The sequence below is a fragment of the Lepidochelys olivacea genome, assembly GCF_965140295.1.
Source record: "Lepidochelys olivacea isolate rLepOli2 genome assembly, chromosome: 6".
NCBI lineage: Eukaryota > Metazoa > Chordata > Testudines > Cheloniidae > Lepidochelys > Lepidochelys olivacea.
The window spans coordinates 102636324-102652010 of NC_140416.1; the positions used below are offsets into that span (position 1 = coordinate 102636324).

Here is a 15687-nt window from a genome sequence, read left to right on the forward strand (position 1 = left end):
GAAAAATGCGTCATGGACTGTGAAATCTGGTCTTTGTGTGCTTTTACCCTATACTATACAGATTTCATTCTCAAATTGAGGGTCCTGACTCAAAAGGTAGTTGCAGGGGAATTGCAAGGTTATTTTAGGAGGAGTTGCAGTATTGCCACCCTTACTTCTATGCTGCCTTCAGAGCTGGGTAGCTGGAAAGGGGCGGATGTTGGCCAGGTGTTTGCAAGGGGAGCTTCGGTGGAAGACTAAGAGAGGCAGGCAGAAGAACAGACAGGCTAGTGAAGGAGAAATAGAGCTCAGGAACAGGTTTGTAGAGTTGGGAAATTAAGAAGGGGCATAGCAGGTGGTCACTGAAGGTGAAAGGGCAAGGAAGAAGAGAAGAGTAGCTTGTCCTATAGGAAGAGGGGAAGAGGCAATGGAGACAACACCAAATATGAGCCCCAGGAGGATACGGGATGGGTTGCAGAGGATTGCAAGAGAGAATAGGAATCGAGAGGACTTGCAGCCAGACGGAACAGGGGATAGACTGGAAAATTGCACCATCACCAGAAAAAGGCAGCTCTACATGATTGGGGACTCCTTACTGAGAAGACTAGACAGGAGAGTAACCAGAGCTGATCCAGAGAACAGAAAGATGTGTTGTCTGTCGGGTGCTAAGATACAGGATGTGGACCTGAGGCTGAAAAGGATCCTAATGAGAGTGGGAAAGAATCCACTGATTGTCCTTCATGTGGGAACAAATGATACGGGTAGATTCTCCCTGGAACGTATCAAGGGAGACTATGCCTGGCTGAGGAAGAAACTTAAGGAAATTGAGGGTTAGGTGATCTTCAGTGGAATTCTGCCTGTTCCTAGAGAAGGTCAACAAAGGTGTGACAAGATTTTTGATGATCAACAGATGGCTCAGGCAGTGGTGCTATAAGGAGGGCTTTGGGATGTATGGCCATTGGGAAGCATTGGTGGACAGAGCACTGTTCCCTCGGGATGGACTGCACCCGAGTAAGGAGGGAAATAGACTTCTGGGATGGAGACTGGCACAACTGATTAAGAGAGCTTTAAACTAGGAATTTGGGGGAAATGGTTGGGAGATGTCCAGGTAATCTCCACGCCGGATTTTAACATTGAGAGGGAAGAAAACGAAGTAAGAAAGGATACAGCCGTGGGTAGGAGAATGGACGTAAGGAGGAAGGGTAGTGTAGATACCAGTCTAATAGGTGATACTGGCAGTAGAATGTCTGTGCCTAATCAGGTAAAGAATGTGGGCAAAGCCAAACAGCAAAAATTAAGATGTTTGTACACTAATGCGAGGAGCCTAAGTAACAAAATGGAGGAACTAGAGCTACTGGTGCAGGAAGTGAAACCAGATATTGTAGAGATAACAGAAACATGGTGGAATAGTCGTCATGACTGGAGTACAGGTATTGAGGGGTATGTGCTGTTTAGGAAAGACCGAAATAAAGGCAAAGGTGGTGGAGTAGCATTGTATATCAATGATGAGGTAGACTGTGAAGAAATAAGAACTGATGGAATGAATAAGACAGTGTCTGGGCAAAAATCACATTGGGAAAGAGAGCTACTAGAGCCTCCCCTGGAATAGTGCTTGGGGTGTGCTGTAGACCACTGGCATCTGATTTGGATATTGATAGAGACCTCTTTAATGCTTTTAATGAAGTAAATACTAATGGGAATTGTGTGATCATGGGAGACTTTAACTTCCCAGATATAGACTGGAGGACAAGTGCTAGTAATAATAATAGGGCTCAGATTTTCCTGGATGCGATAGCAGATGGATTCCTTCACCAAGTAGTTGCTGAACCAACAAGAGGGGATGCCATTTTAGATTTGGTTTTGGTGAGTAGTGAGGTCCTCATAGAAGAAATGGTTGTAGGGGACAACCTTGGTTCGAGCTATCATGAGCTAATTCAGTTCATACTAAATGGAAGGATAAACAAAAAGAGATCTTTGACTAGGGTTTTTGATTTGAAAATGGCTAACTTTAAAAAATTAAGGAAATTAGTTAGGGAAGTGGATTGGACTGAAGAACTTGTGGATCTAAAGGCGGAGGAGGCCTGGAATTACTTGGTCAAAGTTGCAGAAACTATCAGAAGCCTGCATCCCAAGAAAGGGGGAAAAATTCATAGGCAGGAGTTGTAGACCAACCTGGATGAGCAAGCATCTCAGAGAGGTGATTAAGAAAAAGCAGAAAGCTTGCAAGGAGTGGAAGATGGGAGGGATCAGCAATACGTTATTGATGTCAGAATATGTAGGGATAAAGTGAGAAAGGTCAAAAGCCATGTAGAGTTGGACCTTGCAAAGGGAATTAAAACCAATAGTAAAAGGTTCTATAGCCATATAAATAAGAAAACAAAGAAAGAAGTGGGACCACTAAACACTGAGGATGGAGTGGAGGTTAAGGATAATCTAGGCCTGGCCCAATATCTAAACAAATACTTTCCCTCAGTCTTTAATGAGGAGCTTAGGGATAATGGTAGGATGACAAATGGGAATGAGGATATGGAGGTAGATATTACCACATCTGAGGTAGAAGCCAAACTCTAACAGCTTAATGGGACTAAATCGGGGGGCCCAGATAATCTTCATCCAAGAATATTAAAGGAATTGGCATATGAAATTGCAAGCCCATTAGCAAGTGTTTTTAATGAATCTGTAAACTTAAGGGTTGTACCGTACAATTGGAGAATTGCTAACATAGTTCCTATTTTTAAGAAGAGGTAGGGGAGGGAAGTGATCCGGGGAACTTCGGGCCTGTTAGTTTGACATCTGTAGTATGCAAGGTCTTGGAAAAAAATTTGAAGGAGAAAGTAGTTAAGGACATTGAGGTCAATGGTAATTGGGTAATTGGTAATACAACATGGCTTTACAAAAGGTAGATCATGCCAAACCAACCTGATCTCCTTTATTGAGAAGGTAACAGATTTTTTAGACAAAGTGAATCTAATTTACCTCGATTTCAGTAAGGCATTTGACATGGTTCCACATGGGGAATTATTAGCTAAATTGGGGAAGGTGGGGATCAATATAAAAATTGAACGGTGGATAAGGAACTGGTTAAAGGGGAGACTACAACGGGTCATGCTGAAAGGTGAACTGTCAGGCTGGAGGGAGGTTACTAGTGGAGTTCTTCAAGGATTAGTTTTGGAACCACTCTTATTTAATCTTTTTATTACTGACCTTCGCACAAAAAGTGGGAATGTGCTAATAAAGTTTGCGGATGACACAAAGCTGGGAGGTATTGCTAATTTAGAGAGAGACCGGGATATCATACAGGAAGATCTGGATGACATTGTAAACTGGAGTAATAGTAATAGGATGAAATTTAATAGTGAAAAGTGCAAGGTCATGCATTTAGGGATTAATAACAGAAAATTTTGTTGTAAGCTGGAGACACATCAGTTAGAAGTAACGGAGGAGGAGGATCTCTGACTATTGGTTGATCACAGGATGACTATGAGCCGCTAATGTGATATCGCCGTGAGAAAAGCTAATGCGGTCTTGGGATGCATCAGGCGAGGTATTTCCAGGAGAGATAAGGAGGTGTTAGTACAGTTATACAAGGTACTGGTGAGACCTCATCTGGAATACTGTATGCAGTTCTGGTCTCCCATGTTTAAGAAGGATGAATTCAAAGTGGAACAGATGCAGAGAATGGCTACTAGGATGATCCGAGGAAAGGAAGACCTTTCTTATGAAAGGAGACTCAAAGAGCTTGGCCTGTTTAGCCTAACCAAAAGAACGTTGAGGGGAGATATGATTGGTCTCTATAAATATATCAGAAGGATAAATAACAGGGAGGGAGAGGAATTATTTAAGCTCAGTACCAATGTGGACACAAGAACAAATGGATATAAACTGGCCATCGGGAAGTTTAGACTTGAAATTAGACCAAGATTCCTAACCATTAGAGGAGTGAAGTTCTGGAACAGCCTTCCAAGGGGAGCAGTAGGCGCAAAAGCCATATTTGGCTTCAAGACTAAGCTTGATAAGTTTATGGAGGGGATGGTATGATGGGATAGCCTAATTTTGGCAATTGATCTTTGACTTAGCGGTAAATATGCCCAATGGCCTGTGATGGGATGTTAGACGGGGTGGGATCTGAGTTACTACAGAGAATTCTTTCCTGGGTGTCTGGCTGTTGAGTCTTGCCCACATGCTCAGGGTTCAGCAGATTGCCATATTTGGGGTCGGGAAGGAATTTTCCTCCAGGGCAGATTGTCAGAGGCCCTGGGGGGGTTTTTCGCCTTCCTCTGCAGCGTGGGGCATGGGTCACTGGCTGGAGGATTCTCTGCACCTTGAAGTCTTTAAACCACGAGGTGAGGACTTAAATAGCTCAGACATAGGTCCAGGGTTTGTTACAGGGGTGGGTGGGTGAGATTCTGTGGCCTGCGTTGTGCAGACTAGACTATCATAATGGTTCCTTCTGACCTTAAAGTCTATGATTCTAGGTTCCCAGCTCTGAAGGCAGCACCCTACCAGCAGCACAGACGTAAGGGTGGCAATACCATACCATGACACCCTTCCTTTCTTCTGCACTGCTGCCTTCCTTGTTGGGCAGCCGGAGATGGTGGCTGCTGACTGAGGGCCCAACTTTGAAGGCAGGAGCATAGAAGTAAGGGTAGCAGTACCGCAACCCCGACTACAATAACCTTGCAACCACCCACAACTCCCTTTTGGGTCAGGACCCCTACAATTAAAACACCCTGAAATTTCAGATTTAAAATAGCTGAAATCATGAAATTTACGATGTTTAAAATCCTATGAGTGTGAAATGGACCAAAATGGACCATGAATTTGGTAGGGCCCTACTTATACACCCACCCACCCCAGAGTCATTGGTTTTGTCGGTGGCCAACAGAAAGGACAAGCAAGGGCATTCTAATTCCGGTCCCAAAAATAAGGAGGCCAAGAGACTGGACCTTTTCGTGAGGAAATTTTGTTCCACAGCCAGTCTCCAGTTCCGAGTCACGAACCACCAGGCTCTTTTGAGGTGATATAATTTTAACCTGTGGGACTTCCTCCACAAGTTTAAGGACTTCATGTCCTAGGAAGTGACCCAGGAGTTTGAGGCCCTGGTTGAGGAGGGTACCGCAGTGACTTGGTGCTCCCTCCAGATGGCCTGGGATGCAGCCAATTCAGTGGCCAGGGTGATTGCCTCAGCAGTGGTCATGAGGCACAGTTCCTGGCTTCAGACCGCGGGCCTATCCCAGGAGATGTTAGTCCTCGATACAAGATCTCCCATTTGATGAAATTGGGCTGTTTGCAGAACAAAGGGATATGAGGCTGCACAGTCTGAAGGACATTTGGGCCACCCTTCACTTTCTGGGGTTGCATACGTCTCCGATGGCGAGGAAGCAATTCTGGCTGCCCTTGCCACCAAGGTCTTGGCAGCCTCGGCAGGTATCTACAAGGAGAAGGGACACTAGTTTTAATCACCTCTGCTCTTCCTCCTCCCATTCACCTGCGCAGCCTGGCCCAGCGAAACGTCACAGGGACCAGAAGCAGGTGTTTTGAGGCCGCACTTGAGAGCGACACCCCGGTCACCTCCCCGGATCGTCCACATCTTTTCCTCAGCCATCTCCGTCCCTACCATTCGGCCTCGTCAAGGGTCACCTCGGACCACTGGGTGCTAGAAATTGTCAGTGGGCTACTCCCTCCAGTTTTCGGCCACCCTCCTTCCCATCCCCCCTCTTCCCAGTCCCTCTTCAGGGACCCTTTTCATGAGCAACTCCTGGTTCAGGAGGTAGACAGTCTCCTACAACTGGGGGCAGTAGAGGAGGCCCTTCAGGAAATGTGGGGGAAAGATTTCTACTCCTGCTGTTCCCTGATCCCAAAAACAAAAGGGGGTCTAAGACCTATTCTGGATCTGCGACGACTCAAGAAGTAGAAATTTTGCATGGTTTCGCTGGCCTCTGTCATCCCCTCCTTGGATCCGGGATGCTGGTATGCCACTCTCGACTTATTTCCATATCTCTGTTTTCCAAGGACACAGACAGTTCCTCTGTTTTATGGTGTCCAGCACCACTTCCAGTTCACGGCACTTCCCTTTGGCCTCTCCTCTGACCCGCAGGTATTTACAAAAATTATGGCCCTAATAACTACTTATCTGAGGCATCGGGGAGGTTCCAGGTCTATCCTTATATCGATGATTGGCTCATCAAGGGGAGATCGCGGGATCAAGTGCAGAGCAGCCTCCATTTGGTGCATTCTACCTGCTGTGATCTAGGCCTGTTAGTGAACAAAAAGAAATCAACCCTTGTACCAGTGAAACGGATAGAGTTCATCGGAGCAGTCCTCGATTCCACGTAGGCCAGGGCATTCCTTCTGGAGGCCCATTTCCGAGCCATGTCAGACATAACTTCCCATGTAAGGGGCGACTCGCTCACCACCGCCTGCACTTGCCTGAGGTTGCTAGGCCACGTGGCTGCCTGGACTTACATGGTCTGTCATGCACAACTCCGGCCACTGCAGGCGTGGTTGGCGTTGGTCTACATCCTCAACAGGCATGACCTGGACCAAGTAGTCAAGGTGCCGGACCACATCTGGTCATCACTGGCATGGTGGTTGGACCCCACATCGGTATTGTAGGGAGTTCCCTTTGTAGCCCTGGCCCTGTCGCTAACTCTGGTTTCTGACACCTCAGACCTGGTCTGGGGAGCCCACCTGGGCAAGTTCAGTACACAGACTTCTGGTCAGGGGTTGACCACTCTCTCCACATAAATGTCAGGGAGCTCAGGGCTGTTCTCCTGACCTGTAAGGCTTTTCGGTCACACTTTACAAGGCAAAGTGGTTGAAGTCCTGATGGACAACACCGCCACGATGTTTTATATCAAGAAACAAGGCGGAGCCAGGTCATCAGCCCTCTTCCAGGAAGCCATCTGGCTCTAGGACTTCTGTGTGCAGCATGCCATTCATCTCATGGCAGTGCACCTCCCCGGCACCAGAAATGTCCTGGCAGATCGCCTCAGCAGAGTCTTTTTGTCTCACCACAAATGGTCACTCCACCCTAACGTGGTCAAAGAGATCTTCCAAAAGTAGGGGGTCTCCTTAGGCAGACTTGTTTGCAACTTGTCCGGACAGCAAGTGTCACCTGTTCTGCTTGTTGTGGGGGAGGGGGCGTTGACAGGGACTCCTTGTCGGACACCTTCCTATTTCAATGGTCAGGGGCTCTGATGTGTGCTTTCCCACCAGTGCCATTGCTTCAGAGTCCTCATGAAGATCAAACAGGACAAGGACAAGGTTATCCTGATAGCCCTGGCTTGGCCTCGCCAACGCTGGTTCTGCACTCTGATGAATCTGTTGGTGACAACCCCGGTGCAGCTGCCCCTCTGGCCAGATCTCCTGTTGCAGAATCATGGCAGGCTCCTGCACCTGAAGCTGTCAGCGTTGCGCCTCACAGCTTGCTTGCTGCTTGGTTAACTGCCAAAGAGCAGGAGCGCTCAGCCCAAGTCCAGCAGGTCCTACTGGGTAGTAGAAAGCCCTCCAGTAGAGTGACCTACCTGGCCAAATAGAAACGATTCACGTGCTGGACCTCAGCCCAAAGGGTTAGGCCTGACCAGGCCTCGCTGCAGTTGATCCTGGACTACCTTATGCATCTCAAGCTCCAGGCCATGTCCCTTTCATCAATAAAGGTCCAGCTGTGGACACATCCGGCTTTCCTGCCCAAGGTGGTTTCGCAATTTCACATGAGCCAGGATATGTTTTTACCGGTCTTCTTCCCAAAGCTTCATAGGTCTGAGGAGGAACGTCGGGAGAGCGCTAACCTTCTACATAGAGAGAACCAAGCCATTTCGTAAGTCGCCGCCGTTGTTCCTCGTGGTAGCAGATAGGATGAAAGGTCGTCCAGTGTCCACCCAGAGAATCTCATCTTGGATCACTGCCTGCATCCAATTCTGCTATGATCAAGCAAAGATGCCCCCACCGGCGATTGTAACCACCCACTCAACTAGAATGCAAGCTTCGGTGGTGGCCTTCCTGGCCCGTGTGCCAATTCAGAATATCTGCAGGACCTCCACCTGGTCATCCATCCATACGTTCATGTCTCACTATGTGCTTACCCAGAAAGCCCGAGACAATGTTAACTGACTAAATACAATACTTAACAGCTACTTACTAACTAATCTACAATAAAACAAAACTATTTACACCTGGCATGAAGTTCAAGAGGGAAAGAAACTGCTGACCATTTACAAGGCAAGGGAGAGAGGTGTGCCCACCAGCCACCGCGGGCAGTAAGAAGGAGCTGAGAGGGCATAGGGCCAACAGCACCTGATATACTGGCGCATGAGTGCGGCACTCAAGGGGGCGTCACAGCCAAACCTACAGATGCCACTAAGGCAAAAGTCTCCATCTGTGCACGTGGGTGCATACACACCTAGAATGGCATCTACATGAGCAACACATCTCGAAGAACAACAATTATGAAAAGTAGGTAACCATTTTTTCTTAGCTTTCCTTTATTTCTTTATAGTCTGTTTTGGTAGAGTACAATGTTCATGAAATTGAAAGATCTCAAATATAAAGATTATATGGTGTTAAGTTACATGTGTGCGTATAGAGCTTGTAAATTTGTACATTTAATTAATTGTATTGCATCTCACAGTTTAGTTGTAGTGTGATAGTGTGGCATTATACTTGGGGGCGGGGGAAGTGCTTTGAGTGGAAAATGTGATTTAATCTCTCAGTGATGTAATGTTTTGAAGTTTGCCTATATTTTTGCAAATATAAGGGTGAAAGATTAAAGTTAGGTGGTAACTTTAAGTCAGATGGGGAGATGGTGATGAATCATAAACTGGATGTAAATCCTACTATACTGGATCCTTAAACTGTTAATTACCATGCCTTCTACTATTCTTTTGTGAAGCTATAAACTCCTTGTCAAAGTGTAATTTGGGAGGGCTTTTAGCTGGACAATAATATAATATACTCTCAAGCTTAACTAATTTTTAGAATATTTTTTCGTTTGTGGTGTTTCCTTTGTCTTTTGAAGGAGCACCAGAAGTTTAAATTAGGTTTTCATTAAGGTCTGCAGAAGGAGAACCCTCTTCCAATACACCAGGCCAAACTTACTGACCCTCTGAGCCACATACAATAATCTTCAGAAGTTGAAGAGCTGGGCATGCCTGTCAGGGTTAGGGCTTCAGCCCTGCAGAGCTCCTGCATTGCAGTGGGGTGGTGGGGCTAGAGAATTCTTCCCTGTGGGAGGCACCTGCCAGGGCTTCAGCCCTGAGACCCCCTCCTCCCTGTTGGGCAGAAGCCCCTAGACTCACCTTCCTGCTGTAGGGTAGAAGCCCCGAGCTTCCACTCTCACCCCAAGTCTGGTAGGCGGAGAATGGGGTGGGGAGGCATGGAGGGCTCTGCAAGCTGCACTTTAACTGTAAAAGTGCTACCCTTGCAAATACACAGTGAGGCTCACTGAAGCAGGGGGCCACTCCTGCAGACTTCAACAAGCCCATGAGAGGATGGGAATTATATCTGTTTGGGGCAGAGGAGGTAGTTTTATATCCATCCGTAAAATTTTAAGCATTTGCATATTTTCTGGATTTACAGCTTCAAACTCTTAAATTTCTATTATAGAAAAGACTCTAGTATACTTTCCATAACCTTTGCCCCTTTCCCCATTGTCAGACTAGGGAGAATGGCTCCATGCCATTCTATGCCGTGAACTCCTGCTTCTTGACTTGTTTTTTTTCTCCCGGTTTCCTACCAGTGCTCCCATTCATCAGTCCATCTCCTTTGCCAACACCCCCCACGCACCTGCCCAAAACCTCTCTACCTCATGCCAGCTGCCTGGTGCTACTAATAGGATTTTTTTTTATAAATCATGCTGTTTGCAGATATTTAAACTTGTTTAAACATCACTCTATATATGTTTGTATAAACTTTTATCAATCTACCATTAGCTGCCATCCCCTTCCTCCCCTTCCCCCCCCCCCCCCAAAAAAAAATATTAAATGGCACTCAACAAAGCAAACCAAACAAATCTGGAGTTCGGAAGTAAAAATATTTTGCTGATATGAGCCACTACAAAAAGAACATTTTCAAAGTAAATGAACAATTTGGAAATACTGTATCACCTGTGGGCACACACGTTTCACAGAACAATCACTTTATATCTGATATATCTTTATATCTCAGTCATCTCAAAGGAAACCTGCACAATACCTTCAAAAGATGAAGTTGGGTGCTTAAATTTATAACTTTGCTAGACACTAAAAATCATGGTCTTAATAAAGAGACAGGATTAATGTCTTATTACAAGAGTCCTTAACCCGCTTAACTTCCGTTTTTTGTCCTATGACTGTAGAGGTGTTAACTGGCCACTTCAATGGTCTGTTACAAAACGTGTAAACTGCTTACTGGGAAACAATGTGTTCCACCTAGTATTTACCTGTGACTTGCTGCGTACCTTTCCCAAACGGGAAGAGCTCTGTGTAGCTTGAAAGCTTGTCTCTTTCCCCAATAGAAGTTGGTCCAATAAAAGGTATTAATATTATTTCACCCACCTAGTTTTTTTAATATCCTGTGACCAACGTGGGTACAACAAAACTGCAAACAATGGAGGACATCGTATTTTGCCATCTGAAATGGCAACTCCACAACATGAAGAAAAAAGGAGGAAAAACTTAATAGCAACATCTGCTTCCTGAGCAAAAGCAAGAAATAAAACATCACCTGAAGACTCACCCTCTCTAACTTTCTGATCACTACATACAACTCCATATATGCCAAACAGCTGTGAAGGAGGACTTCAAAAAAACCGAGGAACTATTTTCTGTCCTTCAAGTTCTCAAAAAGGGAGCCACCTCAGACAAGAAGTTGTCACAAAGTTCCATGCACTGGAAGGAAAAAATCAGGAAACCTACCTGGAGATCATGCAAGAAACCCAAAACAACTATTTAAAAAAAAAAAAAAAAAAATCTGACAGCCATCCAACCCAGAGCCAAAAAGTGGACGTAACTACCACAACTCCCAGAACACCATCGCCGAGAGAAACCATGGCACAAGGACCTTACCACATGGACACTACACACACCCCAGCATCATCAATTTGTCAAGGCTACTCCTAACCAGAACTGAATTATCTGTACTCTCCCAGGGATTGAACTGCTGCACAGAACCTGATACCATACTAACAGGTGGAGAACTAGAAGATTCTTTTACCAACTCTGCGTCAAAGAATTCTTTCACAACAATGAATATGCCACCCACAACTACCACGTCCCCACCAACAATCATAAGAAAAAAGAATCATTTTACTGGACACCCCACAGTGGAAAAAGCCACACATTTGATCATTACGTTGATTACTTCAGGGGAAAAAAATCAACAGTGAAATCCTTAACAAATATCACATCTGGCACACTCGCTCCATTGCTGAGAGGAGTCCCTGAAATCAACCACCAGCTAGTGATCAAACCAGCAGACAAAGGGGGTGCCTTCATAATTCTCAACCATGAGGATTACATTAATGAGGCCAAACAACAACACTCCAACACCACCTGCTATAAACTACCCAAAGACTATCTCACACTACAATTCACCCAGGAATCTAAGGGTATCATCAAATCCTTCCCCGGACGACATCATCATTACTGAGCCTAATGTTAAGATTGTGTGACATTTTGTTATAAACCACTGTCTTTGTTTGCTTATAACTTTGCCACACAACCATTTTTGCTGAAACTTTCTATGCTTGCTCTCTGCCTTTTTTTTGCTTAAACTTAGAGTTCAGCTGTTTCCAGGAATGAGGTTAGAGGAAAATAGGTACGTTTTGTGGTGTTCAATATATATAAAATATTATTTGAAGAGCTCAGGATTTGGAATTGAAATTTGTTAGGGACATAGTTGTGGTGTCAGGGGAGGTCCTTTTTGCTTTTCCTGTGAAAATACACCTACATTTGACCAAGTTATAAGCAACTAAAAATTGCTATTTGCATATGCTCCCAGCTTGTTAGTGACTTCTGCTGAACCTCTGAAGATTCCATCTGCACTGAGCATGCTCCACCCCAGTGAATTTCGCTAGTGCCAGCCTCATTATGCATGTTCCTTAGCACAGCTAGAGATCCTTATGGACAGGATGATGAAGCAACAATAGCAGCAACTGCTGCAATCACACCTTTACCTATGTGAAACATTAGCGTAAGAGAAGGCATATATTAAAGTAAAGAGGATCTCAGTTCTGCCTCCTCTACTAAAAACCGAGAAAGAGCTCCTCCCCTTCTCCCAGGTTTGGGAGAGCAGTACATCTTTGCAGTTCCTTCTCTTTGTTAACTGCTCCCACTTGTGTTTATCTGCTTTGATCAGTGGAGGACATAAGAACGGCCATACTGGGTCAGACCAAAGGTCTATCTAGCCCAGTATCCTGTCTTCCGACAGTGCCAGGTGCCCCAGAGGGAATGAACTGAACAGGTAATCGTCAGGTGATCCATCCTCTGTCTCCCATTCCCAGCTTCTGGCAAACAGAGGCTAGGGACACCATCCCTGTCCATTCTGGCTAATAGCCATTGATGAACCTATCCTCCATGAACTTATCTAGTTCTAGTCTCTCTTCCACTGACTGGTGTTAGTAATTCAGTGCACTTCTGAATGCCTGTTATGCAAGACGTAATACCCTTAATCTAGAGGCAGGAAAATGTTATTCCTTCCAATTCTTTGAATAGATGAGGTAACAGCAGGGTTGCAAAAGTTCACTTCTAGTAAAACTGAATAGAATCCAGAAGCCAGATTCTGTTCATCTCGGGGGTGGGGGGGGGGGCGTTGCAAATGGCTGTAGGCAAACTTTGTGCCTCCTAGAATCTGGGCTACTTCAGGGACCGCAGCCCTTGGAATAAGAAAGGCTGTATACATTAGAGCCATTCTTACACAACAGCTTATGGGCTTCTCCACAGCCAAGAATTAGTGGAGCACGACAGCCATCCCCATCAATATGCAACTTTAATTCAGCCCCTTTATAAATATCCATTTTAATACTGTGACTATGTAATTAAAGTTTTTGTTCTACAGGACCCTTCCCTTATTGAATGCATAGGATGGACAGTCAGTAAGGTAGATGATTGGAAGAGTAGAGAGAGGATCTCAGGTTTAAGACCCTGGTTTGGGTATACTTCAGAAAATATACTGAGTGGTGGGCGGGGCGAGGGGGGAATACCCAGGCCCGCCCACTACTCTGGGTCCCAGGCCAAGGACCTTGCAGGGGGCACCCTTGTACCGCATCCCCTCCAACTCTTCGGTACATTTCCCTGAACCACTTTCCCACTGTCCCAGCACCTTCTTCACCCTTGCTTCAAGGCCTCAGCATACCAGTCCTAGCAAGCGCGCAGGAGCTTCCTCTGGCTTCCCTGTTCCTGCCCAGTACTGCTCTGTCTACAGTGCTAGCTTTCTTCTGCCTGCAGTATGAGCCTGCTGGACCCTGATTTGGCAGCTTCTCAGAGCCTCTCTTTTATTGGCTGCTTCCTGCACAGCCTCCGTAGGGCTTGTTAACACCTTTCATACCAGTGTAAGGGGGCTGCCCAAACACAGCCTGCTTCCTCAGGAATGAATCCTTCTGTCAGGTGTGCTCCCTCTATCTTGCGGTTGGGGAAGATGAGGTGCATTGAGGAGATGGGACAAGATGAGAGCGCTGGGATAAGACTCTTTGGGGGGGAAATGTCTCTTGACTCTTTTGAGATTCTTAAAAAAAGTTGGTGTCGTAGTTCATCCCTTCATTATTTTGTCCATCAATTAGGCCTACTATCTGCTATAACAATTTTGGTCCATTAATTTCAGGACTGATATCTCTTGTTTTTAAGTTCAACCTCGGCACAGTCCTTGAATCATGTCAGTAGGCCTCTTTTTGTTTGGACTAATTCAGTCTGTCTGTTTTTTTTGCACTTGTTCATAGCATTCATTACTGAAAACAGTTTGACCTATTTTCCAAGGTTAATTCCCAAGCAGGCAAAAATTTATTATTGAGACTTCTTATGAACTTTGACATACTTTTACAGTTGAACTTACAATTAGGGTAAATTTTTAGGCCCAATAATCACAGCAGCACCTAATGGCCCCGATCATGTATCAAGGCCAGTCAGTGTCAGGCATGGAATTCTGGAAGCTGGAATTCTGATACAAACACAATAACAAAAAGATAATCTCTGCTATTGAGAGCTAAATAAATGTCTTAACTTTAATTTATATCAAGTTAGACAAGAAACCTCTTGACTCTGCTTGGTTCCATCTTTGAATTTATTCTTTCATAAGTACAATGCGGGGCTCACATACTTTTAAAATACTTTTTCAGTCCCATATTTCAGAGAGGAAATTTACGTTTTAATGGATTTTCCTTTTTTAAAATATAAGCAAACTCAAATACTTTACTATCTTCTCAGATGTGATGCAATTGTCAGTTCAGGAGGAAGGGCTGTTGGTTTTTTCTCAAGACTGAGGAAATATTAGCCTTCTTGTTGAATAATACTCTGGAATGTCAATCCTTTCTTCGAGGGCAAGTAACTGCATTTTCCACAATGTTTCAATGTGTCATCATCTTCTTCTAATTGTGTAGTTTATAGGCAAGCAATAAACAGCAAGATGTTTGAGATGGATATGAAAATTGCTGCAATGCATGTAAAACGAAAGCAACTTCATCAACTGCTACCTAATCATGTGCTTCAGAAAAAGAAAAAGGTAAACCTACAAATTACTGACAAACATAACTAATGTTATAATATAATTAATTACATTATAATTTAGTGATTCCCAAAGGTCTTTGGTGTACTAACAAAATAACTAAAACCCACTTTAAAAGGGCAGTTTTACTTGTGTAACCTACACAAACTTTCTAACCTATCTGGTACAACGGTACTGATACCCTGATCTGCAAAATCTATTGGTCCTAACATTGATAGTTCCCGGTTGCATCAATACCAATGAGTTAATACTGAATTATTTGTACATACGTTTCATGCATGTCTTTCTTCCTACCTCCTGGAAGTATCTGCTTCTGATTTCATCTCTTCTCCTTGAAATCATGCAGGTATGACATGATGATTTTTGTTGGAAATACTAGACTAAACAGATTTAAGTCTGATTAATTTAGCGAACTCAAAGCTATTTTGCTAGTGTAATTTGGAAGCCAAATTAGGGAAATATGTACAACGCAGCACTTCCATGATTAACAAAAATTATCTGGTGCACACAAATTTAAGAATTTGGTTTGTTTTCTAACATCTCCCTGTTGTACTAATAGTTTTGAGATTGTGTGTAGGCCATAAAATTACTAAAGAAATTGTATGACCTCTCTTATGACTCAGTAGAATGTTGAACGCTTTGCTGCTGCCGTTTGTAGCTAACAACACACATTTGCTCGTATAACTAAAGATGTGGGTTAGAGAATGCTTTCAACAGTTAATGTGACTGACTATATGCTGTGGCCTAAAACTTGAAAAGGTCTCCACTTGACAGTTTTTTCTGTCTTAGATATAACCTTTTACTCCTAGATGGGAAAGATTTAAATGACAGTGAATGAATCTCAAAAATTGTCTGCTACACTTATACAGAAAATTTTTAGTAAGATGCTGTTTTCTGTCTAAAGTTGTTTTCCCCTTAAATGCATGGCAGGCCTATGTGATCACATGTGAGAAGAAGGGCAGCCTGCAAAACAGCATTTCATGAAGGGCAGCAGTAATTTAAGATCAAGCTATTTGG

At 44.3% G+C, this 15687-nt stretch overlaps 1 protein-coding gene across 2 annotated transcripts in view; it reads left to right on the plus strand.

Moving 5' to 3' along the window:
* Nucleotides 1-15687, plus strand: part of PAPOLA (poly(A) polymerase alpha) — a 96165-nt gene that overhangs the window by 66175 nt on the left and 14303 nt on the right. For both annotated transcript variants that reach the window (XM_084632382.1, XM_084632381.1), the window contains exon 16: nucleotides 14546-14667. In XM_084632382.1, the coding sequence (XP_084488508.1) occupies nucleotides 14546-14667 (122 nt within the window). The remainder of the gene's footprint in view (nucleotides 1-14545; nucleotides 14668-15687) is intronic.